The sequence below is a fragment of the Leptopilina heterotoma genome, unplaced genomic scaffold (genome assembly GCF_015476425.1).
Source record: "Leptopilina heterotoma isolate Lh14 unplaced genomic scaffold, ASM1547642v1 Lhet_197, whole genome shotgun sequence".
NCBI classification, from domain to species: Eukaryota; Metazoa; Arthropoda; class Insecta; order Hymenoptera; family Figitidae; genus Leptopilina; species Leptopilina heterotoma.
Genome location: NW_025110913.1, coordinates 333,632 through 349,700, shown reverse-complemented (window position 1 = coordinate 349,700; position 16,069 = coordinate 333,632). Strand labels below are relative to the sequence as shown.

Here is a 16,069-nt window from a genome sequence, read left to right as displayed (position 1 = left end):
AGTTGATCTAAAATTATCTTCCTACATAAAATTTTTGTTCTGAAAAAAATGAATCGTGTAAATCTTTTAATTTATTTCTGAAATATATTTTTTGATCGAAACAGAGATTATTAATGATGGAATAAAAGACAGATTTAAAAAAAAAAATTTGTCCAATTTTTTCTTCTTTGACAGTAAAGAACTATTCTAGTGAGACGGAATTAATTTAATTTCTCGTATTTCTACAACTGACAGTACCATTTAGTCGGATAAAATTTTTCTGATTTTTTCTTTTTTTTGTCAGTGGAGAAAAATGGTAATAGTCAGACTTGTCATGTTGAAACTTGTAATTTTTTATGAGTAGTACAAGTTATTTTTAGACAGACGGGCTGCTTTTAATCCTTCAAATATTCCTCTGGGTATTAAAATTTAAAATATATACTTTTAGTGAGATGAATCATTTTAAATTGTTGCCGTTTTGCTATAAGTAGTAAACTAGAATTTTAGTCAGACACTTTTATGTTTTTAAAGAAGAGTGAGAGATTTTTTAATTCGAATATATTTTTTAGGATAATTTTTATCATTTTCCTTAGTACCTAGATATGAATTAATGGATTTTTGTCTGAGTTATTAAAGTCATTTCAACTTATAAGTATTTTGTACTGTAGGAATTTTTAAATATTGAAAGAATTTTATAATATTTATTATAAGTAGTAAAAGTAGATATTAGTCAAAGAAAATTTTTTCGTTTTGTAAAAGCACTAATTATGTAGTTTTGAGAGACGAAATTTTACAGTGTATATTTAAGTAGTAAAAGTAAATTTCAGTTAGACGAACTTTTATATTTTTTCTATTAGTAGAAAGGATATTTTAGTCAGACATACATTTAAAGTTTTTATTTAAGTAGTAATAGTAGATTTTACTCAGCCTTTTGAGGTTCGTATTTAAGTAGTAAAAGTCATTTTAAGTCAAACAAATTTTTGCTTATTATTTAAGTAGTAAAAGGAAGGACAACATTTTTTTTAAACTTAAGTAGTAAAAGTCCTTTTTCGTCAGCCTGTTATTTGTGTATTTAAATATCAGCTATAGTTCGACCTTTTAACTCCCAATAACAGGAATAAAAATATATAATTTAACGTTATTTACCTTTTAGTTTGTTAACAGATGTTTATTGCCCAAAACTTGGAAAAATTCGAAAAAAACTTGCCTTTCTGAAAAATTATTATTTTCATTGTACTTTATTGAACTATATTTTATTCTCCATCAGGTTTTTTAAATTCTTTTTGCTAATTCTACAAAAAAAAAAAATAAAAACGAAATGTAACATGTTAATTAAATTTAGCAATTATTTCCATGTAATTTCTCAAACAGATTTAAATCAGTGTGTGAATTAACAGTGTAGAATTTATTGTAATACAGATCATAAATTGTACTTGCGAATTTTCTCTGATGAATGAAAATTAGAACATTAATATTCGAATTACAGACATTTAAATTGAGATTAATATCAGCGTTAACATAATCGCATTTAAATTAATGCCCCTAGTATTCAAGTTCTTAATTAATTACAATTTACAATCGAGTTTTATGTGGCTATATATATATTTATTTGACTTGATACTGATCAATTATTATGCGATTCGGCCGGCATTCAAGCGAAATGAGTAAACTTTACTCAAGGCCAATTTAGTGATAGGAAAGTCAACTTTAGTAATAACTCGAGCACAATTTCCAATGGTACCATTCTATATCCAACAATGTAAACTTTACATTCAGTTGGAAATTTTATCCATTTATTATTTTCAAAATTTAGATTAAAAACAAATATAACTTCAAAATATTCACATATTTTGAAAATTTATTTCTAATTTGAGTTTCTATTCAATTATATTTTTGAATTATAATAAATTCTAAATATATAATCCTCTAATGAATTTTCCATCTTATCACTTAATTTTGAAACTGTTTTTATGAAGTGTATGATAAATATCGAAAAAGTATGAAGAAAATATTTTTTTGGGAATTTATTATTTTCGTTCCTTTTGACAGACGGTGTAATTAATTGCAATTATCGTAAAGTGATCAAGATCACGGATGTCGATTGTGGACTACTCAACAATTACTGTACAGTGTACACAATAGAAGCCCATCAACTTGGAGAATTTCATTAGTCGAATTGGCAAATTGTTTCAGTGAAGCAATTCTATTTTAATAATATATAACTTCTGAAATTTCAATCAAATTATATTTGTTGCTATTATAATTTCCATATAGAAGCATTAACTGATTTGTTATTCTATAAACAGGAATAAATTTAATTTTCTAATTTACCTCTTTAATTAAAATTTACAAATCTTTCAAGTAAATTTGTCTTTTCTATATATGCAGCATATATATTGTAGGTATAAAATTTTAATCCCGTTTATTTGAAACCTCTCCTGAAATTGCCATTCGTTCTTTGTTCAATTATCCCTCCCCGCACGGCCCCTTTCTCACACCCTATCAATATTGTCTCACTCGAATTAACTGGCACCCAATTGAGAATGTATGTACATCATGGATTTTCTGTTCAATGTCGAGAACGTCACTTGGAACAAAATTTTATTGAATACGATTACTCCCCCCGATTTATACGATTAAATTCAGCTTTTCCCTTCAAAATAAATAACCGTTCGTTCACTGTCAACGCAGCAGCAACTGCAATTACATTCACAGTATGTGTCATTCGTTTTTTTTTTTTTTTTTTTTTTGCAGAAAATTCACTTAAATAATTTAGCTCCGTATATATGTAAAGCTTTTGAGAATTTTAACATTTTGCTAAAATGCACTTTGCGTTTATATATTTCAAAACATATTGGTAATTTATTTTTCATATTTATTTATTGGTAAAACTTGGTATAATATTTTCAATCTATTAAAAGAAGTAATTAATTGCTTCTTTAGTTTTTTTCACTTAGAATGAAATATTTATTTGATTAATTTTAATAATTAAAAGCACCGAAAAAAAATCGATTTTGTTCAAATAATTACTTGTCTATTATTAAATAAATATTTACTTAAATACTTGAACTATTTTACTTAAAATAAAATTTATATCTAAGTCAATTGGTATTTACTTCAAAATACTGAAATTATTGGTTCAAATACAATTTTTTTTTTAAATATTTATTTTTTATTTATTTATTTTTTATTTCTTATTTTATTGAAGTAAATATTTAATTGATAATAGACATTTGTCTATTATTGGTTATTTGAGTCAAATGAATTTTTTTTCAGTGCTAAATTTACTTTTTACTTTTTGGAGACAAAAAATTTTTAATAAATTTGTTTATTTACTTATTTTATCTATTTTTATAAATATTAATTTAATATTGAAAAAACTATTTCAATGAACTAAATTAAAACTAAAATACGAATATTTTAATTTATTTAAAAAAAGAACAAATTTCTTTGATTCGAGAAAATGTTTAAATCAATTTTTTTCATTGAAATTGTTAATTAATGATAATTTTATTTTGAATCGACATTTTTTTATACTTTCTTTATTAGTTTTATATATTTTTTATTAGTTGTAATAATTTTTTATTTATGATCTATTTTTTATTTATTCTTTTATTTATTTATTTGTTTTTAAATTAAAATTTTCTTAACTTAGTTTTAATTTACTTGAGAATTGAAATAGTTATTTAAATATTAAAATAATATATAAATAATAATATAAAAATAAATAAATAAAAATAAATTAATAAAATTATTTATATTCATTCTCTTATTTTTATTTTCCAGTCGATTTTAGTTTTACTATTTTTACACACATGAAGCAAAAAATGTTTTTTATTGTAAAAAGAAAAAAAAAATTTCCACTCTATTTTTGAGCCAAACAATATTTTGTAAATATTTTACTATTTTTTCCTGGTATAAAAATAAGGCCGCACATGTTGAAGACTTTCGGCACGCACGGTTTTTCCAGTTTTGGAAGATTTAAATACGGCGACACCATCTGCTCAACAAGGGAGAATGGATGTTTCATAAATATCCCATTCTATTTTAGAGAGCCCCGCATATTCCAAGTTGAACAAGAATTCTTTATAATATCTTTGAATTTTAAATTAATAGAATTTTCGAAAGGATTTTATTTAAAAGTCGCATAGTTGATATATTTTCATTCTCGTTAACTAATTCCGCTATTCATTTTGCAACTTTTCGTTATTGCGATAAAAAAAGAAAAGAGAGAGAAATAGATTTTTTAAAATCAATTCAAATATTCTAAATTTAAATTTGAAATTAATTGCTTTCATTTCAATGTACAAAATGAATTTATTCATTTTAATTTGAAGATTAAAATAAATTTATTCATTTTGATTTGAGGATTAAAATAAATTTATTCGTTTTAATTTAGAGTTTAAGATAAATTTTGTCTATTGTAATGTAAAGTTTTGGGGGAAATTTCGTTTATTTTATTGTCGAGTTGAAAATACATTTCTTTACTGTAATGTAAAATTTTTAATAAATATAAAGTTTAGAATAAATTTTTGATTATTTAACTGCAGAATTTCTTATCTATTTTACTTTTATAGCATAAACAAAAAAAGTAAAATAATAATTTGTTTATGTTAGTGTAGAGTTGAAAATAGATTATTTTATTGTAATGAAAAATTTAGAAGAAAAGTTGTCTATTTTACTGTAGATTTTATTACGTACTTTATTTTCATATTGAAAAGAATAATTAAAAATAAAATAATTTTTTTATTATTATAAATTTATTTATTGTAATTAGAAATGGTTTATTCTACTGTAGAGTTGAAAAATAACTGTATAAATTATTAAGTAGAGTTTGAAATAAATTTGTTTACTTTAATATAAATTTTAAAAATCAATTTGTTTATTTTACTTATAGACATAATATTAATATTAATTTATTACAATTTCCGTTTTGAAATACATATCGAAGTCAATTTATTCAAAATAAAAGGAATATTTATTGAAGTTTATTACAAACTTGTTATTAATTAACGTATATGAATTATCGAATTTCTCTTGATATTGATAATAATTGGCTTTGAATTTACTCTCAGCTTTAATGCATTTCGCTCAGTTATCGCTAAAATTTTAGTGATTCATTATCAACCACTATTGAATGAAAAAAATATTTTTTAATATTCGAAAAGATTTTTTTTCACAAAACCAAAAGCTTGTTTTCACAATTTTCAACTGTTAATAAAACTATTTTTATAATTTAATTGAAAAGTATCGCACGGAAATAGAATTATTCTGTTCGTAAATCATCATCAACTTGTTTGTAGAAACTAGAAAGTTTACAAAAAAACGTAAAGATTCTAAACTTTTGATTTTATTTGATTAAGTTAATAATTTACTATTTTAGTAATATAATAATTTAATAATTCCGAAGTCATTTCTTTAAAATAGAAGAAGAAATAATTTGAAATATGTTTTTACTGTTTTTAATAACTTTTTTATTACTAGCTTTTTATAATAACTTTTTTGTCTCAAAATTCGAGTCTCGACAATCAGAATAAAAAAAGTACTCAAAAGGGAAATTAACAAAGAGGGTCTTAAAATTTTACAACTTCAAATAAGACTCTCCTCTTTCCTTAAAATAAGAGTTTCTTCGGAGAAAAAAATTTGGTTCCATTTTTAAGTGGATTACAATGAACTGAAATTGTATTGGAAAATAAAAGTGTTTTGCGTCTGTAATTTTTTTTCTTCTCACATATTTTTCTTCTTCTGTATGAATTTTTTTGATTCGAAAAGAAATTTCTAATTTCAAAATTAAACAGAAAATTTTCCCCACAATTCCAAGTAAAATTCTTTTTTAAAAACTAATAACGAATTATAGGAAAATTTACCTGAATCCAATAAGGCAAATAAAATCCAGAGCATGCAAGAATAGAAGCGACTGTCGACAATGTCGCCCAAAAAATGCACAACACTGTCATTTCACTAGAGAATTTATTTTTCACACTATTATCATTTTCCTTTTGACCGCTATCACTTTTTTATTGGTCAAAAAGTGAATAGAAACGGAAACGTTCCCTCTCCAGTTCCTTCAACACTTCCCACCCGTGAATAATCACTCGATCATCCTCACTCAATGTTAATTATCCCATCAATTGAGCTTTGTATGAACTTTCGAATAAGACGTTTTATAATCAAAACCAAAAAAAGGAAAAGAGGGGGAAAAAATTCACCAACTACTAAGAACAAAAATAATCCATTTCTCCGTAGAGAGCGAGTAAAAAAAATTCAAGAAACATTCGTCTGGGTTTAATTATAAACACAGACCATATAATTATAGATCACTCTTGCTTCTCAAGTAATTCACAATCATAAGTTTTCGAAACGATCTTCTTGGCGCCGACTTTCCTCCCATTAGAAGAAAATAAAAGAGGAAAAAAAATTAAAAATACTTTGGCGCGTATTTTATTTTTAGCATTTTTTTTTTTTTTTTGAAGAGTGAAGAAAATAAGGAGAGTGGAAGGGAAAAAGAGGAGAAAATACTTTGGAGAGAGAGAGAGAGAGAGAGAGTGAGGGAAAAATAAAATTTTTCTATCGAGTATTGAAATAAAAATTTCTTTTTTCTCCCGAAAATGATTTGAGCGAGCGTGAGAAGAAGCGCTCAACGCCGCGTTCAGATTGCGACTAATCCCTTTTCCGTCTCGGGTTCACACCGTCAACTCGGCAGCAAACACTGATAGCGACGAGCAACCACATCTTCACTATGAGAATGTGAATTGTACGTGCTCGAGAGCGTGTAAACGTGTGCAAGCGCACGTGTCAGATGTGTTGAGATGTGTGCGCACGTGCAATGATGTACAAGTGTGCCGCATGCGCTCTCCTCCGCTAATCTCTCTCTCTCTCTCTAGCACTCTCCTTCTCTCTTACTCTCCTTCTCTCTTACTCTCCCTTTCTTTTTCTCTCTTGCTCACTGTTTCTTTCTCTCTCTTTTTCTTTCCCCTCTCTGTTACTCTCTCATTCTCTCTTACTCCCCCCTCTCACTCTCTCTCTCCCTTTCCTTCTCTCTGATTCTCTCTCAGAGAGGAAAAGAGAGAGTTTACTCTATCTCCCTTCCTCTCTCATAGAGGAAGAGAGAAGGGGTTCTCCATCTCTCTTTCTCTCTCAGAGAGGGAGAGAGAGGGGATTTTCCCTCTCCTTTTCTCTCTCACAGAGGGAAAAGGAGAGAATCCTCTATCTCTCTTTCTCCCAGAGAGGGAAAGAGAGAGAAAGACGTAGAGGAGAGCAGAAGAGAGAGAAAGAGGAGAGAACCACAGAGAGAGCAAGAAGGCGATAGAGAGAGAGAGAGAGAGAGAGAGAGAGAGAGAGAACCAGATAGAGGTAAAAGAGAGAGAAAGAGGAGATAACCAGAGAGAGGGAGAAAGAGAGAGAGAGGGAGGAGAGAACCAGAGAGAGGGAGAGAGAGAGCTTTTCATCTCTCGTTTCTACTATCTTGGCACTCCCTATTTCCGTCCATTGGACACTGCTGAACGACCTACCCCACACGCGTGTCCTTGGTACTCACTCTCAAAGAGGTTCAATCGACCTCTACTTATACCACTATCGTTATATTGACAGCAACTGGTGACAGTCAAACCTGCAACTAATTTCATTAATACCCATGTATATGTCCTAGTCTATTCAAATAGACATTCAATCAATTACCAACAAGTGTATTTCAAATTGGAAATACATTTGATGGGGAAAGAATTTATATTCAACATTTAGAGAGAAATTATAATTTTATAGTGAAAGATTTTTCTTGTCATTCTCATTATATATAGAGGGAATTCTTTTTTTTATTATGAACTTGTTTGGTTTGTGTATTTAAAGGAAAGAACTGTTTAAGTGGCGATTTAAATTTTTCTCTTTAATTCTTCTTATTATCTGTGTAGTAAAATTGAATTGTATAGTTTAAAATTGAATAAAATTGAATTGTGTAGTTTAAAATTGAATAAAATTGTTTTGAAGTATTTATTTTGTAATTGTTATACAAGTAGTAATATTGAGTTTTAGTCAGACAGTATTTTTCTATTTTTTCTGTTCCTTTAGTTTAGTAGTAAAAAGGTGATTAAGTCAGGCCTCGTAATTTTTTAAGTCAAGTAGAACAGGATAGCTTGAGTCAGACATATTTATTTTGTAATTTTTATTTAAGTAGTAAATTAAAGTTTCAGTCAGACAGTATTTTTCTAATTTTGTTTATTCTTTCGCTTTAGTAGTAAAAAGGAATTTTGGTCGGGCGTAGCTATTCTCCAATTTAAGTAGAATAGGACAGTCTTAGTCAGATGTTTTAATATTGTAATTTTTATATAAGTGATAAAATTATGTTTTAGTCAGACGGTATACTTTATTTTTTTATGTCTATGGTTTAGTGTGAAAGGTGTTTTAGTCAGGCGTAGTATTTTTTTTATTTAAGTAGAACAGCGTAACTTTAGTCAGCCATATATATTTTGTAATTATTATTTAAGTAGTATAATTGAGTTTCAGTCAGACAGTATTTCTCTAATTATTTTTTTATTATAAGTAGAACAGAATAGTTTTAGTCAGACGTATGTATTAACTTTGTAATTTTTATTTAAGTAGTAAAATTGTGATTCAGTCAAAAAGAATTTTTGTCCTGGATTTGATTTAGTAGTAAAAACAATTTTAGTCAGACATTGCAAATTTTCAATTCAAGTAGAAAAGTACAGTTTTAGTAAGACATATTGATTTTTAAAATTAATATAACGGAGAAGTTTGAGTCAGTATTTCTTAATTTTTTTCTATTCTTTAAGATTAGTAGTAAACCGGTTTTAAAATCAAGGAAAGCAGTATATTTTTCCCTTATTTCAATTTAATAGTACAAATGAGTTTTAGTCGAGCATCGAAATTTTAATATCCAAGTGGAACATGATAGTTTTAGTCAGACGCAATTACATTGTAATTGTTAAATAAGTAGTATAAATAAGTTTTATACAGACAGGTTTATAATTTTCTGTAATTCTCCCGTTTTCGTAATAAAAGTTATTTTAGTCGTCCCTAGTAATTTTTTAACCCAAGTAGAATAGATCAGTTTTAGTCAGACATATACTAACCTAGTAATTTTTATAAATGATAAAAAATTAAAAATCGCTGACTGATTGAAACATTATTATGTTTCAATCAGACTGCGACTTTTAATTTTTTCCGTATTCCAATTTACTTAGTAGTAAAAATAAGTTTTAGTCAGACCTATTAGTCTGGTAATTGTTATACAAGTAGTAAAATTAAATTACAGTCAGACACTATTTTTCTATTTTTTTTCTTATTTTTTCGCTTTATTAATAAAAAGGAATGATATAGTCGATTATTGAAATTTTTCTATTTCAGTAGAACAGTCATATTTTAGTCAGACGTAAAGATCCCGTAAATTTTATACAAGTAGTAAAATTTTTTTTTTTATCAGACAGTATTTTTTTAACCTAACTCTTGTAATTAACACATAAGTAGTAGAACACAATTTTAGTGAAACGAAAATTTATAACTTTTCCCTCTTAGTAGTAAAAAGCAATTTTAGTCAGACAATGTAATTTTTCTTAAAGAGTAGAGCAATTAGATGACTTCTTTTTGTCAACTATTTTTTCTCTTTCAATATCCGAGAGTTTAAATTTTTTTCTCACTAGAACACGTTTTTCTACTAAAACAGTGATTTATCTCTTTGGACAACTTGTACTTCTACTAAAAAAAAGTGCTTTGTCTGACTTAGGATGGTTTTACTACTGAAGAGGGAAATTTAGTATTTAGGAAAGGAAAAAGTTTTTTCTACTAATTAGAATAGTTACATTTTTTAACATTATAGTTTTGTATAAAATATATAGTAATAAATGTTCAATAATAAATAATATGTAATAAATAATAAATACAAAAAATAGTTGCATTTATTTATTACTATTTTCTTATTTATTTGTTCATTTATCATTATTTTTCTAAATGATTTATTTACTCTTATACTTTTAAATTTACTTTTTTTATTCTTTCATAGTTTATTTTTAATTGCAATGTCCGTCTATTGAAATTATTTATCTCAGAAGTAAAAATATGTTTTAGTCAGTCATGTTATTTTCAATTTTTTTTCAATTTTTACACAAGTAGAATATTTTTTTTTAGTTAATAACTAAATTATAAGTATTCAAATAGAAACGATCATTGTAAAAAAAAACTCTTTTAGTAAAAAAGTTTCTTTATTGTTATTGTTAAAAAAATGTTACTCACGTTTCCAGGAATCAGATACAGAAAAAAAAGATGTTTTTTTATTTATCGATTTTTCTTTCTCATACTCACACCATTGACAGATTATCCTTTGATTTTCACTTCCGTCTGTATCTGTTAGGGTTCAAATAACTTCCACAATTTTCGTTCAATGTCGGTTTTCGTGTTTATAAACGATGAGTGTGGATGAACTTTGGTCCCTTGTAACCTTCATGCGAAGTTATCATCAGAGTTATCGTATTCGATTGGCGAGGTCCAGTGGGAGACTCAACGAAAGCTGCGGTTGGAGAACGGAAATGAAATTTGAAGCTATCGTCCGGTCAGCCATTAACGAGACTATTCGCTGTGGTTATACGAAACGATGAAAATCTCCGCAGATATGATATCCTGCCACTGGCATATTATAATGAATTCCTTCAACTTTTCATTATATTAACGACATATACATATATATGTATATAATCTATATTCGTTTTATAATATCATAGGGTGACTATTATTTTATTAATCCCCTTTTTCGAAAAATGAACTAAAAATTCTTATCATTTCAGATTGGAAAATATTTAACAAGTTTTCTACCCAATGGTTTTTATTTAATACAATTTTTATTTTTACAATTTTTATATTAAATTTATTTAGGAAGCGGAATTTTTATCTAGATATTTAACTGTATTAACTTTTTTAAATAAAAAATATTTACTTTATTTGATTTGTACTTTAATTTTAATTTAAAGTAGAAATATTTATTTTAATTTTGAAAATAAAATCGATCGTTTTACCACTAGGTTGAGAAATTTACCGGAATTAAAATTATATTGTCTGACTAAAATTACTTTTTACCACTGATATTCAAAATAACGAGTAATCGAAAATCTTTTTTTCAAACAGACTTTTGGTACTGATCGAAATTTTACAAATAAGTATAAAATATTTTTTCTGACTATAACTATTGTTAACCACTGTTAATAATAAAAATGCCAAATATTTTTTAGTTTTTTATCATTTAAGTTGATTTTTAGTTAAAGTAACAAGGATTGTAAGGCAGTCTAATTGAAAATGGACTTTTACTACTAATGAAGAAAATAACAAATATTCTAAGGTTTCGTCTGACCAATATTGATTTTTACTACTGAAATTAAGAAAATATTGTTAAGTCTAGTCTGACTAAAATTTATCTCTACTACTGAAAATAACAAAATTAGGTTTTGAAGAATGAACTTTGCCTGACTAAAATAATATTTTACTACTATTCATAAATTTAGGAAAATTAAAATCATTTTTTTTTTTTAATTTATTTTACTACTGATATTAATATGATAAAAAATAGAAAACATTTGTCTGACTAAAAGTGACTTTAACTACTGACAGTAAAAATTAATTAATACTAGTAAAAAAATTTAAATATAGTAATATTAATATTAACTATTATTTAAAGTAGAAATAGATTGTTAAATTTGCTATTGACAAGAAAAATCTGCTTTTTAAATTAAAGAAAATATCTAACATTTAATATTAGTTCTACTTTTGAAATTATTTTGAAAAAAAGAGTGTAAAATCGTTTTTATATTAAGGACACATTGAAAGCTTTGAAAATTCACCGCAATGAGATAGTGAATGAAAAGTTAAATTTTCTCCATTACTTGAAGAAGAAGCAATATATGATTTTGTGAAATTCGTTCGTCAGAGCTTTTTTCCGGTCCGACTGCCGAAAAATGTCGGTCAGCATACTCAAGCTGAAAACGATTTTTCTCTCGTTTGTATAACATAGGCTTCATATATATATATAAAATTGCGAAAATTTCAGACTAACAGTGATTATTAATTTTCTCATTTCTCACACTCTTCTTGGAAATTCACAATTTAATTCCATATATATTTCTATCCCTCTCCAATTATATTTCATTCTTTCAATCTACTCGTAAATTTCCAATAAAGTTTTATTTAAATTTCAAGTCCCCTAGAGTTCTATTAGAAATATTTATTAAAAAAAAATGTGGTTAGTGGATTTTTATTTTGCTTTTTTCATACGAAAAACATTAGTATTAGTAAAAAAAATAGTTTATAAATAATTTATAAATATTAAAATAAAATAAATTTTGTTAAAAATATTAAAATTAAAGAAATATATGTAGTACAAATATTTGTAGTAAAATAGTTAGAAAAAAAAATTGTTTATATTTATAGAATAATTAATGTGGTGTAAAATATTTTCAGTATTAATTGTACGAGGAAAAGAGAATGCTTATTTAATGCATCATTATTGGATAAAAAGGGGTAGAATTTTCATGTGATTTAGATAGTATAGAGTAGATACAGAAATGTTACAGGCGAGGAAAATGGAGAGGCAGTAAAATCTCATTTTCGTGTAAATTCCATCGAGTTTTATTGCACAGACCACAACCAAAATCTCGTTTGGTTAAGCATATTTTTGTGTACACGAATTATATACACTTATATGCAAACAGCTCGTTTTATATACGCATTCTCTCTCTTTCTCTCTCTCTCTCTCTCTCTTTTTTTCTTCTCTCTTGCAATCAGTTAATTACCCTGTCGTAAAAAATAATAAACCAGCTTAATTATCATATACCGCATACTTTTTCCTTATAAAAAATATTAGCCAATTTTTATTTTACAAAAGACATAAACACAATTCACATTTATCAAAGAAGTATAATTAAAAAAAAATTATTTCTATTAAATAATGATTTTTAGGAAGAAAAATTTTCGAAGTTAAAAAGAATGATTATGGATAATATTTACGTATTTGTGAAATTGATGTTTTTATAAATATGTAAATTTCGAATCGTTTAATATCGTAAAGACGTTGATTCGTTTCTATTTGAAATTCCTATTTTTTTTGCCAGTTTGAATTTCGGACACACAACAAAATCGATTACGTACTCAATTTATTTTTACGACATTGACAAAGCCATCATGATGCCAATTTAAAGATTTTATGGCGCGTATTTTTTTTTTACCAACGAGACCACTCTGTTAGTATATACAAAATATATAAATTCTCGAAATATTTATTTAAAGAACGAAATTTTTATTTCAAGTTTTTTTTTTTAACAACCAAGCAAGAGGAAAAATTTTTGTGTCTGTTCTAATTATTTCTCTTTTGGGTTATTTTTTCAATTCATTTCTAATAATTAGCCTTACTTTGATTAGTCAATAAAAATTTAGATTAGACGGAAGTACAAAAAATTTCTATGAGCTGAAAAAATGTTTTTTCAGTAGTAAAAAGTATTAAGGTCAGACAGAAATGTTCTCAAAACTTTTTTTTGATTAATTTCGGTAGTAAAAACTATTTTAGTCAGACAAAACATAATCGAAACATTGCTTTGTTCATTTCAGTAGAAAAAACTATTTTGATCAGAGAAAACACTTTTCAGAACTTGATTTGTTCATTTAGGTAGTAAAAATTAGTTTAGTCAGACGAATCAAATTCGAAACATTCTTTTGTTCATTCTAGTAGTGAAAACTATTTTAGTCAGACAAATTCCTTTCCCAACCTTTGTTTAATTTTCAGTAGTAAACACTATTTTAGTCAGACAAAACTTAATCAAAACGTTGCTTTATTAATTTCAGTAGAAAAATCTATTTTAGTCAGACAAATTCCTTTCACAACCTTTATTTTATTTGCAGTAGTAAAAACTATTTAGGTCAGACAAAACTGTTTCTCAAGTTTGTTTGATTAATTTCAGTAGTAAAAACAGTTTTAATCAGACAAAACTCTTTCGCAATTTTGTTTTGTTAATTTCAGTAGTAAAAACTGTTTTAGTCAGACAAAACAAGATAAAAACTTTCTTTTCTTAATTTTAGTAGTAAAAACTGTTTTAGTCAGACAAAACAAGTTTAAAACTTTCTTTTCTTAATTTCAGTAGTAAAAACTAGTTTAGTCAGACAAATCAAATTCGTAACATTCAACAAATTCCTTTCGTAACCTTTTGTTTTATTGGAAGTAGTAAAATCTATTTAGGTCAGACAAGACTCTTTTCAACGTTAATTTGATTAATTCCAGTAGTAAAAACTATTTTAGTCAGACAAAACTTTTACGATACCTTGCTTTGTTAATTTTAGTAGTAAAAACTAGTTTAGTCAGACAAAACTCTTTAAAAACTTTGTTTTGTTAATTTCAGTAGTAAAACCTATTTTAGTCAAGTTTAACACTTTCTTTTGTTAATTTAAGTAGAAAAAAACTATTTTGGTCAAACAAAACTGTTTTTTAACTTTGTTTTATTAATTTAAGTAGTAAAAACTGTTATAGTCAGCCAAAATTCTTTCGAAACGTTCTTGTATTAGTTTCAGTAGTAAAAATTATTTTGGACAGATAAAACCCATTAAAAACTGTCTTTTGTTAATTTAAGTAGTAAAAACCATTTTAGTCATGCCATGAAAACTTGCAAAAATAATATGAATAATGACATATTGTTTTTTTGCATTTAAATGAATTTAAGTAATTAATAGAAAGCAACACTTTTTTTACAGTGAAAGAATAAAAAAAAATTGATTTTTTAAAATTTTGATTTTTAAAATTTGATTTTTAAAATTTTAGTTTTTAAAATTTGATTTTTAAAATTTTTGTTCTTAAAATTTAAATTTAAAAATTTAATTTTTTTTACTAAGTTTAAAGTTTTTAGTTTGCATTTAGTAATATGTAAAATAAAATAAATCTATCGTCTGTCAATTATTTCGTGTATTTTTTTTCGATTTACTTTTGCCCAATCCTTGGAGAGCAACATATCTGTCCTGTCAGTTTGTAACTGCAGGGAATACTTGTTTTCTGTTTCTGAATTTGTCTTGTCAGTCACAGTCGTTCTTTTACACACGAGCTGACTAATTGTTCCAGTCGAAAGAATTCATTTCGACTGGACATTTAATTACTTTTTTAACGGGGAAAAATACGAGACGATATTGAGAAGAGTGAGAGTAAAGAGAGTGAGTGTATGTGTGTGTGAGAGAGAGAGAGATGTATATTTTTGGATTTCGCGAATGGCATGTAATCGATATTGCAGTACTGGCACAAAATGTGTTTGGTTGTACCTGCACGAACTTACACGAGAAGATTTGGCTGATCTAACGACACTGACTTGGCACCCTAATGAACTCGCCTCGTCGAGAACAGTTTGCCAGCAGCACTTTAATCAAAGAGCATCCACCAATTACAATCACCATTTCAAATGATCTCTCCTATATCCCTTCGAAACTACTCTAACGCTTCATTCCCAACAATCGCAAATTACGCTCAAAGCAAACTCTTGTACATCATTCAGAAAATTTTCCCACAGTCATCAAAAAATAAAATCGTTGCTCACACATTTTGTCATATACTTGAAAATAACTTTTTTATTAACATTTTTTTTTCTATTTTTCTTATTTCTTTTATAAAAATATTAAAGAAATACAAATGAGAATATTTGTCTTAAATATATTATTTATTTATATAATTATTTTTTATCATACGTCTTATTTCGCATAATGTAAAAATATGACAAAGAGATAAAAAAAAGAGTCGAATAGAGTAAGAAAATAATGAAAATTTAAAAAGAAATAAAAATTTACAGCAAAGAATTTTTGAGAGTAAAAATATTTTCTTTTCTTTGCAATTTTTTATTGAATTATTTTAATTTTCTTAAATATAAGGTATTTCGTTCTTGTAGAATTGGAATTTTTATAAGTTGCTTAAACTTTTTGAAAAGTACAAGTTTCTTCAACTATCTTAATTGTCTGCTTATCCAAGTATAAATTCCATTAAAAGTATTTCAAATTAGAAATAGTCGAGCGTAATTGGACGAGTTGAAAAAGAAAATTTTTTATTAGAGACTTGAAAAAATTCAAAATACTTTAT

General features: G+C 26.1%; 2 protein-coding genes across 4 annotated transcripts in view; one reads left to right on the top strand and one right to left on the bottom strand.

The window, feature by feature from the left end:
- LOC122500988 (LHFPL tetraspan subfamily member 6 protein-like) overlaps nucleotides 1-6,882 on the bottom strand; it is a 36,930-nt gene extending 30,048 nt beyond the window's left edge. The window contains exon 1 of the mRNA XM_043610182.1: nucleotides 5,847-6,882. Within this exon, the coding sequence (XP_043466117.1) occupies nucleotides 5,847-5,936 (90 nt within the window). The 5' untranslated portion in view covers nucleotides 5,937-6,882. The remainder of the gene's footprint in view (nucleotides 1-5,846) is intronic.
- The window catches only part of LOC122500987 (band 7 protein AGAP004871-like), a 283,194-nt gene that overhangs the window by 218,673 nt on the left and 48,452 nt on the right, over nucleotides 1-16,069 (top strand). The window lies entirely within an intron of this gene.